The sequence below is a fragment of the Echinops telfairi genome, unplaced genomic scaffold (assembly GCF_000313985.2).
Source record: "Echinops telfairi isolate 266 unplaced genomic scaffold, ASM31398v2 ScPeMD7_9;HRSCAF=40, whole genome shotgun sequence".
NCBI classification, from domain to species: domain Eukaryota; kingdom Metazoa; phylum Chordata; class Mammalia; order Afrosoricida; family Tenrecidae; genus Echinops; species Echinops telfairi.
This window is the reverse complement of record NW_022103906.1, coordinates 28,356,281-28,367,164: the sequence shown is the minus strand read 5'-3', so window position 1 is coordinate 28,367,164 and position 10,884 is coordinate 28,356,281. Positions and strand designations below refer to the sequence as shown.

The following is a 10,884-nucleotide window of genomic DNA, read 5'->3' as shown; positions in this document are numbered from 1 at the left end:
GGAGTAGAAAGCCCCGTCTTTCTCCTGAGGTGCTTCTCCTGGTTTTGAACTGTTGACGTTGAGGGTCACAGGCTCCAGCACCTACCAGGGAGCAGTATCGCCCACTTAGCAAACCCTTGACTATAAAGGAAACTCTGGGCTCTGTAAGCAATTAGGAACCGAAACTAAAACGTGACTAGAAGGGACTTACCTCAAATAGAGAAGGCGCTCGGGCTGGACTCCTTCACCGATTCATGCATTTATCCACCAACACCTGTTGACACCTCCTGGGTGCCAGCATGGCTTGGGAGCTGGGATTGAAGCCTTCCCTGACTCATGACCTGCTCTTTCTATCACAATACCCCTACCTTGATCTCAATCTGAAAAGCCTGTCTGGCACCGGACTCAGACAGAGTTGAGCTCACAGATTCCCAAGATTAAAAAAACCAAGCTCACTTCCAGATGTGCAAGATGTGAAGTCAAGGGAGGGGTGGCAGAACTCTTCCACTGATTAAATCACTAGCTGTGGTACCTTTTTGCAAGGCTGTTATGACGGGATACTTGTGTGACCTTTGCCCACGCTTGGAATGTGAACCCTAACAGAGGGAAATGGGCCCTGTCATTGCTTTGAACCGATCAAGAGCGAGGTGACTTTGGGAAGTGGAGCTAGACCCAGGGAGGAGGGCGAGGGCTGGGCAGTGTGGGAGGAGAGGGAGTAATGGTGAAAGCCGGGCGGTTCCCATAGACAATGGGGGGTTTCCCATGCAAGTCTTCTGCATAAGCAAAAGGCAGAGCAGGAACCACCGTGAGGGGGTCTTTGGTTTCGTCTGGTAGGAGACAGGATCCCCCTCTCACGGGGTGCGGGTTGTGCTTGAGCCTGACAGAAGATACGCCCGTTCCAGAGGCTCTGCTGTTTCTGGGAAGAATGGTGAATTGAGGCACAGCTCAGCCTCACTGACAGCCCCGGAGCTCTCTGCCGGTGGCAGTACTTGTGATCCTTGGCGCCGACACAGAGCTTTGTATCCGTAACGCCATGCATCTAGTTAGTAACGTTGGATATTTGGGGGCGATGTTATTGATGCCAGTCAATAGATGAGGCAGCTGGGTTGCAAGGTGTTGTGGCTTGCTTCCTCCACAGAAGGACTCTCAGGAGAGTCAGTTTTGAGATAGTCCCAGACAGTCCCCATCCTGCCATGCTCCTCCATCCAGGAGTGGGGAAGGAATTCAGATTTAAATCTGCCTTGGGTGAGCTGTCTGTCGGCATCTAGGTAAAGGTGGGAAGGTGCTCAGTGGAACTGTTTCTGTGTCATTTGAGTTCCGTGGCTCTGGTTCCACTTGAGGGCTTCAGGAAGCATGGAGATTTGCCTGTGTGGGGTTGACCTCCCCATCGTTGGTTCAGTCTTTCTCCGGGGAGTAAAAATAGTTATTGGTGATATCAGCACAGTTTTCAATGTGGGAGACATACCAGAGAAACCATAAATATTTCAGTGTTGAAGATGGAGGCCCTGGTGGCACAGATGGTTAAACATTCACCACGGGATGCAAGGTCGATGGTTGATGGTTCGAGCCCACTGAGGGTTACTTCAGTGACTGCCTTCCTAAAGGTCACACACAGACTTGAAAACCCTATGGGGCAGCTGTGGCCTGCTGCACATGTTGAGGTCACAATGAGTCAGAATCAGTGTACTGGACACTTTCATTCTGATGAGTTGGCAGTGAGGCGGGCCATGCATTCTGTGACTGGCGAGGTAGTCCCAATGTCCCCAGGGTCACTAAAGAACTATGGGTCAGCAAGTTGAGCATCTCAGACTGCCGAATTGTTAGAACAAAGTGGTCTTGTGTTGAGGGAGTACTTGAGTAGGGGCCCACTGTCCAGCTGTTTCCTTAATACTAAACCTATCAATATATGTACATAGATCTATTTCCCCCTCATATTTACATCTGTATATCTCTGTATTTAAAGCTCTATAAGTGCCCTTTGCCTCCTAGTTCTTGAAGTGGGTGAAGGGAGACGTCAGACTGTGTAAGATATGACAAAATAATAATAATTTATAAATTATCAAAGGTTCATGGGAGAGGGGGAGCGTGGAGGGAGGGGAAAAACCGAGCAGCCACAAGAAGAGAGACTTGTCTGATCAGAGCACTCAGGAGCCAGCGAACGGGGGAGGGGGTAAAGAGTGAAGCACATCCTGGCTCACCAAGCCCTGAGGACAATGATTCTGTTCAGAGCAGCAATGCAGAAAGATGACCACAGGGCCGGCCCCACCACGGGACACAGCGTTCCTCACTGACCCATAACACCATGGGGGACAACACTAGAGACACATGGCGGGAATTGTGCCCGCTGTGAGCCCACTACGCTGAAGCCAGCCACTGGGGACATGCAGCAGAGCAGCAGGAGAAGCAGAGCAATGAAGTCCCCAGGGATAGATGTGGGGCCAAGGCATGGCACCCCATCACACTCAACTGGAAAGCACTCATAAAGGACAACAAATAAACCCTGAAGTATTTATAGGGTTTTGTTGTTATAGGTATTGTTTGACTTTCTATTGTTGCCTTGTTGTACCCAGTTTTGTGATGGTACATATTGTTGTTGCTGCATGTCTACCTGGAAGGGATAGGCGGGATAAACAAGCCGGAAGAGAGAACAATGGAATAACAGTTCCGGGGGGACATGGGAGAGGGGGAGAGAGAAAGAAATGGGTGTTAACAAACCCAGGACAAGGGAACAACAAGTGATCCAAAATCAGTGGCAAGGAGGATGTAAGAGGTCTGGCAGGGCTGGATCAAGGGCAATGTAACTGAAAGGAATTCCTGAAACTCAAATGAAGGCTGAACATGATAGTGGGACAAGAAGAAAATACAAAGAAATAGAGGATAGAACTAGGAAGCAAAGGGAAGTTATAGAGATCTAAATACAGGCATATACAGATGTATATATATTTATATATGATGACAGGGAAATAGATTTATGTACATATATTGATAGGTTTAGTATTAAGGAAACAGATGGACAGTGGGCCCCTACTCAAGTACTCCCTCAACACAAGACCACTTTGTTCTAACAATTGGGCAGTCTGAGATGCTTACCTTCTTGGCACGAGTGCTGAAGACAACAGGTGCACAAGCAAATGTGGTGAAGAAAGCTGATGGTGCCCAGCTGTCAAAAGATATAGCATGTGAGGTCTTAAAGGCCTGAAGATAAACAAGCGACCATCTAGCTGAGAAACGAGTGGAGATACCGGGAGGGTGGAGTGAAGTAGAAAGGGGGAACAGATTACAAGGATCTACATATAACCCCTCCCTGGGGTACAGACAGCAGAGAAGTGGGTGAAGGGAGATGTCGGACAGTGTAAGATATGACAAATAAAAATTATAAATTATCAAGGGTTCATGGGAAAAGGGGAGCAGGGAGAGGGAAAAATGAGGAGCGAATATCAGGGGCGCAAGTAGAAAACAAATGTTTTGAGAATGATGAGGGAAACAAATGTATAAATGTGCTTGACACAATGGATGTACGTGTGGATTGTGATCAGAGTCGTACAAGGCCCCAATAAAATGATTGAATTAAAACAAAAGGAAATGTGGGTCAGGCATTGACAGAGGACTGCAGTCCACCGCTGAAGGCTAGGCTTGTGGTCACTGTGTCTGCCCTTCCCTTGCAGGGCGGCCAGCTTCAGGAACTTCACCTTCATCCCGCTGAGTGGGGAGTTCTCCCGGGGAAAGGGCCTTGATGTCGGGGCCCGCTTCTGGAAGGGGAGCAACGTCCTGCTCTTCTTCTGCGACGTCGACATCTACTTCACCACGGAGTTCCTCGACACGTGTCGGCTGAACACTCAGCCAGGTAAGGTCTGTGGGCTGGCTCTCTTCAGCCGCGCTCTCCCTGGGGCGGCCCCACACCCCGGCCTTTCTCTTCAAAAGTCCGACTTAGCCCTCCCTGATGGAGGAAAGGAAAACCCCTCTGCTTTGGCCCCACATGGTGGACTTAGCCAGCCCTGTTCCAAGTCCATGGCTATAACCCCCTTTGCCAGGCTCAGCTGGGAGGCCTGCCTTCCTGGATAGGAGGGAGTGGAAATCCTACCTGGAGAAGCTGCCCCAAGCCAAGAGAAGATATGCAGCCAGGTGGCGTCACTGCGGGAGAGAGGGCCCGAGGACAGAGACCCTCAAATACGACAGTTATGGGAAGGCTTCCAAAGCCTCCAGGGACAACAATCCATGATCTTTTCATTCCATTTTTCCCATGGGATTTTTGAAGCCCACCCTCGTATTTTCATGCAGTGGACTCAAGAGGCAGGACTGATATTCAGCGGATACTTAGTGGCATGGCCAAGGCAGTTGTTAGACTATTTAAGCTCTTCCGTATAAATGGGTTAAGAGCTACTGCCCCAGGTTCCCTACAATATCCCTACAGCCATCCAGGCACCCTGATCCCTGCCGGCAACCTTCCCAAGGCCCGCGGCCCTGCAACCCGAGAGTTACCTCTACCACGGCAGCGCAGCCAGGACTGCACCGTGGCAGCGGCTCTCCTGGTTGGGGCCCAGGGCAGAGTCCCTGATGTGTAACATTTTGAAGATCACCCTGGTGCCATAGGAGCCCTGGTGGCGTAGTAGTTATGAGTTGGGCCATAGTCCTTAAAGTCCACAGTTCAAAACAACCATCTTATCTGAGGGAGAGAGATGGGCTTTCTACTCTCATAAAGAGTTATAGTCTCTTGGAAGCCACTCTGAATTTTGGTTTGGTGGCAATGTGTATCTGGCCTGCCTGTTCCAGAAGTTATAAGTCAGTGGCCTGGGTCAAGTTCCCGGAGGATGCCCTGTTCAGTAAGCGTGCAGGGAAGAGTCAGGAGAAAGCAAGTGTAAACGCCTGGGCTGTTTCCCGGGGCTGAATGAAAATGGACAAGCCCACTGGTTCCTGCCCTCACTGCCACTGGTCCTTTTCTGGTTTGCAGGGAGAAAGGTGTTTTATCCGGTCCTTTTCAGTCAGTACAATCCCGGCATAATCTACGGCCATCACGATGCGGTCCCTCCCCTGGAGCAGCAGCTGGTGAGTACTCAGCCCACTGAGTCAGGACTCAGAACCGGTCCGCTCCTGCCCGACCCTCTATGGAAAAGGGGCCTCCCCTCCCCCGATATACTGAGTCAGATTCTGTGGTTTAACAAGACCCCCAGGTGGTTCTCACACAGACGCATGCAAGGATCTTAGTCAACGTAGATCTCGTTAAAGAGATCCCGGGGCTCTCGTTAAAATGTATAGATTTTCATACTTTTCTTCTGCAGTTGGGGAAACTAATGAACAGTGCCTTTTGGAAACTAGCAGCACATTTACTCCGTATGACTGCAAATCAAGTGAGATTTATGTTGCCATTCTGCAGAGTGGGGTGGGTGCGGGTGGGGAAGGAGTCTGAAATGGGCAGGGGAGCAGGCCGGTGTTCCACCTCATGGGTGTCAGTACCCTTCTTCACCCAGTAGCACCATGCCTTCACACGTGTTAGCATCAGAGTTGTGGTCCCAGGTAAGGCGGCTTTCCAAGTGGCAAAGGTCTTTACTGTATGCATGCTATTGTAAAGCTACGCGGCACCGTCTCTGCCCTGGGCAGGCTGGGAGCAGGCAGCAGGGATAATGTCCTGAATGCAGGCAGTACCCTTCGAGACTGCAAATGCAAAGGCCCCATGGCTTGTCAGCACTGACAGGAAGACTGGGATGCAGTCTTTCCCTGCAGATGAGTGGGCTTTGTCTAAAGGCAAGTTCACGCTCAGAATGGCTCGCAGGGCGCTGCCCTGGCCAGGGGCTGTGCCCGGTGGCTCTGCTCAGGTTACTGCAAAGCCTCTAGGGGTGACGGAAGGAAGTGTGCTCCGGGAGAGTGAGGATGGCATGGGGCCAGGCCTTGCATGCTCTCCTGTCATGGGAGTCTAAAACGGTTGTCACAGTCAGTAGTGGGGAGCTGGCCCAAACCAGGACTTCCTTCTTCTGGTGGTGGTGGTTCCGTGCATCTGAGAACCAAACACTGTGCACCTCTCTGCCATCTGCATGGCCACAGAGCTGTCTCGGTCCATGGTTGTAGCTGTTGTGTCAGCTTTACTACTCGGCTTCACCAGACATGATGCCCTTGTGCAGGGTTTGGTCTTCCCTGCTGATGTGTCCAAATGCGTGAATCCACAGCCTCCAGTAACTCGGTCCTACTGTGCTGCTTTGCAGATTGCCCTGACGTGGGGGCCCTGGTGGTGTAGTGGTGACCCATTGGGCTGCTCACTGCGAAGTCGGCAGTTTGAGACCACCAGCCGCTCGACGGGAGAGAGAGGCATTCTGCTCCCGTAAAGAGCTGCAGTTCTCAGGAACCCACAGGGGTAGTTCTCCCGTCACACGGAGTCGCTGTGAGTCAGAAATGACTCCACGGCAGTGAGTTTGTTTGTTTTGTTTGTGTGATGCTGGAAGCGATGGCACAGCATGTCAAATAGCAGCAGAGCTACCCTCGGGGGCCAGCTGTCAGCAGAGCTCCAGACTAAGATAGGCCAAGAAGGATCTAGTGTTCTGCTCCCCCAGGTCAGCCGGTGGAAAGCCTGTGGAGCACAGCAGCCCCTTGTCTGACGAGGGCTGGAATCTGAGCCTTTCAGGGTGGAGGGCCCTCCTGCGGAGCCAGGGGAGAGCTGCAGACTCAGTGAGGAGGTTGATACTTTGTGGTTCTCAACCTTCCTTATCCCGCGACCCTTTCATACAGTTCCTCATGTGGTGGTGACCTCCCAACCATAAAAGTATTTTCGTTGCCACTTCATCATTGTTATTTTGCTACTGTGATGAATCAATCAGGTGACCCCTGTGAAAGGGTCATTTGACCCCCCCCAAAGGGGTGGCGACCCACAAGTTGAGAACCGCTGCAGGCGAAGTAAAGCCTTTGGGACCTTCCTGTACTGAGGGGGCACACCATCAGCGGCCACTTCAGCAAACACCCGTAGTCCCCTGTGATAGAGAGAGTTGCTAAAAGAGCTAGGTGAGTGCTGGCGTGGAAAGGAAGTAAGCAGGCATTCCAAAGCCTGGTGTCAAACCACAGGTGGTCATCAGCAGAGGCAGAAGCTGTAGGTGCTGAGAAGGCACAGCGTCCATGGGGCTGACCCCGCTGACCGCCGCACCTCCTACTGTGGACTGGGGAAGAGACGTGGGCCCTCAGCTCGGAGGAGCCGGTACCAGCCAACTCCAACCTGTCCTGGCAAGCCCAAGCCCGATTCCTTGATAGTACTGAATTGCGCTCCACAAATTGACTCCAGAGAAACTATGCGCAAACTCCAGCGCTTGGGACATTGTAACCAAACCCACTGCCACGGAGTCCATTCGGACTCGTAGTGACCCTAAAGGACAGGGAGAACTGCCCTTGTGGGTTTCTGAGACTCAGTACTGGAGTACAAAGCCTTGTGGAGCGACTGGTGGTTTTGAACTGCCAACCTTGTGGTTAGTAGCCCAACAAGTAACCATTGTGGCACCAGGGCTGCTCTGGCTCATTGTAAACAGCCAATCAATGGAAACCAGCTCCCTGGACACTGACGTTGGCCTTTCTGCTATGTGAGCACACTGCCCCGTCTCCTGGTGCTCTCTGCACCACAGAGCCCCCTCCTCACCATGGTGTCATGTGTGGCTCCCCCCACCTCACTCTGGCGACTGTTCTGCTTTGCTCATCCTGTGCTGGCGCCCACTCTTACCCTCTGTGTCCTTCAGAGAGTAAGGGGGGGTTTCTAAAAGGTCCTGGGAAAATCCAATTATCTTTTCATTCCACTTGCCCGTGAACTTTTGGAAGCCTGCTTGTACTTTACCACTACTGCACAGTTCAGTGTAAACCTTCTAACGTTTGCTGACTGAGCTTAGTACATCCCATGCCTCTCAATGCTCTGTATTTATTCAGCAAGCACACGCCCGCCAAGGACTGAAAATAACTGTGGCAGATGGCATGTATGGAGCCTTCCCCAAGCAGGCACGGGGCCTGCACTGTCCCACTGGGTCCTCACTGAGGAGGAGAGGCAGGAGTGTTCTCATACTGCCAATGGGAAGCGTGAGGCTCAGAGAAGTGGGTATCTTGCTCTGATTCCCACACCTGCTTAGTGGCACAGAGACCAGAACTGACACCCACAATAGAGACTAGATAGGTGCCAAGGATGCTGAGAGGTAGCAGACGGGCTCCAGACTCCAAAACTCCCTGCCATCGAGTCAATACTGACTCAACGAGCTCTTCAGGGCAGGATCGAACCACTCTGGTGGGTTTCAGACACCAGATGTCTTTCCAGGAGGGGAAAGCCTCATCTTTTCCCCTAAGAGTGGCCAGTGGATTCGAACTTCTGGCCTTGTACTTACCAGCCCAACTCTTAACCATGATGCCACCAGGACCCCTAGGAGACTCGTTAAAGGAAGACAGAAGAGCTCAGCTTCAGGTTGCAGGTGCCTAGATCTCCAGCCTGAGGGACTCGTTCAGCATGCCAGTCTACAGATCTTATGCAGGTACAAGGAAAGGGAGTTTACTAGAAAATGTAGGTCAGTCTAACTCTGGGGGGAGATGGCGTTGAGCCCACTCATAATTGAATTCTTTGAAATCAGTGCTGGCAAAACGCCTCGTTGCTCCAGAAATGGACACCCTCCCAGCAGTCCTCATGCTGGTCTGTGCCTGGCCACTCCCTGCTGGGTGCTCTTGGGCAAGTCATTCTCCTGCTAGACAGAGACGCCTGGCAAGAAGAGATTATGCGGCCATCTGCGCAGTCACCACGCCCTCGGGGCCAAGATAAGGGCCGGGGAGCCCTGAACCCAGCCCCAGGGGCCCCTGCAGTGACAAGGCCTAATGAGAAATGAAATTTTGGAGCTCCTTGTTCAAATTTGGAGTCCTCAGGCTGCAAATTGCATGGTCAGCAGTTTAAACCTAACCGCTGCTCCAAAGGAGATAGATAGGTACAAATATACAAGACCTATAAGAGCCCCCCCAAAAATGACCACTCTGCCCTATCGAGTGACCGTGAGTTGAAGTCCCCCGATGGCAGAGGGCTTGGTTTGGCCTTCAAAATGGTGAGCAGCGTCAAAGGGGCACCAGCAGACAGAGCATAGCAGCCGGCTCCGGGCCTCAACACGGGGCCTCCTGTGACCGAGTGGCTGCCAGCCCTGCTGGTGAATGGGACGCGGCTTTCGGTTCACAGGAGGCTCCCCTGGCGCAGAAGAAAGACTCAGCACACGTATTTGAATGTTTATTTTATTCCGTGGCCCAGACTACTTGGTGGGCAGGGGTCCAAATCGGCACCATGAAACCAGAGAGGCACTGCGTACCTCCCCAGCCCGCCTACAGCTGTTGGGTGGGGGTGGGGGTGGGGCACGCCAGGTCACGTCTTGGGGTGGTGTGTGTGTGCGCACGGTGGTCTATGCTTTGTGTTTAGATCCTCCTGGAAAATAGTCACCCCGTGCATTGCCCACAGAGCCACGGCTCTGGGAACTTCCTGTGGGAGAACAGCCCTGACAATTGCCCTTTTGTGGCATATCTAGCACCCCTCGGGAGATCTAAGGTGGGAAAGAAAGGGCAGGGTGGAGGCCAACTTAGAAAAGGAGGCCAGCCCTTGACAACAGAGCAGTGAAATCCAGGACGAGAGGCGTTTCTCCGCGACAGCGTCTTTGTTGCACGGTTCCTCCCTCAGTGGCAGCCAAGCATCCTCATGGCCGACCCCGAGTGGCTTAGCTTTGAACATCTGTACAGGACAGTGGGGCTCCTAAGAAATCATGCCTTCCGTGTTAGACCCAGGAAGGTGGTTTTTATTTTTTCTGTTGACCCAGAACTACACAGCGTTGCGCATTTTCTCTGTTGGAATCCCTGAGCCTTCCCCAAGCCGCTCACACACAGGATCAAGACACTCCTGCTTGAAATGTGTCTCTGTCCGGAGACTTGGCGCCTCCCCTGCCTGGGACGCTGCAGTCGTCCACTCAGAAGTGTTGGTTGTGGGGGGTTCCCTCCCGGTGGTGGGAATGGTTAGCACGCTTGACTGCTCCCCGAAAGGACAGAAGTGGGGAAACACCCTGAGGATGCCCGGGCACAAATGGCATCACCTTAAGTCACCTCGAGAGTCCCTGGGCCTGCTCCTGCTCTCTCAGGCAATGTGCGGGGGCCACAGCAGTGGGCGGCACTCCCGAGTCTCCCCGCCCCCCTGATGGTGTGCACCAGTGATGGTGGGCAAAGCCAACCGGCCTTCAAAGCCATAAAAGCAACGACAAGATCATTTGGGAGCAGAAGGTGTTGAGAATACCTGGGTGACATTATAGGGTGACATGGTGTGTGGGGGGGGTGATGCTCGGGGGTACCACAGACAGGACAATGGAGCTGAGCAAGGTGATGAGCAGGTAGCATGGCCTAAGCAGGACCTCAAATTCCACACCTTGGGGACAGAGGGGAAGGGCAGTATCCTCAGCCATAGTGAAGGGAGGGAATGAGGAGATGGACGAGACACGCTGGCGCCAGAGCACAGAGCCTCCCTCCTGCCTGGATTTTATCTCCATGAGGCAACGGAGGAGCCGAGACAAGGTGTTACATCCCCTGTGCAGTGAAAACGGACTGGCTGACTGTAAAGTTGGTGCTTCGAATCCACCCGGAGGTGAGGTGAAGATTTACTGCTGACAATCCACCACAAAAGCCCTAGGTAGCGAAGTTTTGTTTTTCAGGGCTTTAAAGGGGCTGCAATGTGATCTGATGGACACCGGGGGGCGCTCCATCCCCCGGGCTGCTGCTTGGTATCGACTGCGTTCCAGTTAGTGACACAGCACGGCTATAAGGGGCAGCACCCCCAGTATCTGAGCTCCATCGTGCCCTGGGATGACATGCTGGGGGCACCACAATCAGTTCCCACTAGCGCTGAAGGACTGTCATCAGTGAGTCCTGCCTGTGGCTGGCCCACCGTAAGAG

General features: G+C 52.8%; 1 protein-coding gene across 1 annotated transcript in view; it reads left to right on the top strand.

Moving 5' to 3' along the window:
* CSGALNACT1 (chondroitin sulfate N-acetylgalactosaminyltransferase 1) overlaps positions 1 to 10,884 on the top strand; it is a 219,466-nt gene that overhangs the window by 202,631 nt on the left and 5,951 nt on the right. The window contains exons 6-7 of the mRNA XM_045286851.1: positions 3,645 to 3,823; positions 4,928 to 5,022. Of these exons, the coding sequence (XP_045142786.1) occupies positions 3,645 to 3,823; positions 4,928 to 5,022 (274 nt within the window). The remainder of the gene's footprint in view (positions 1 to 3,644; positions 3,824 to 4,927; positions 5,023 to 10,884) is intronic.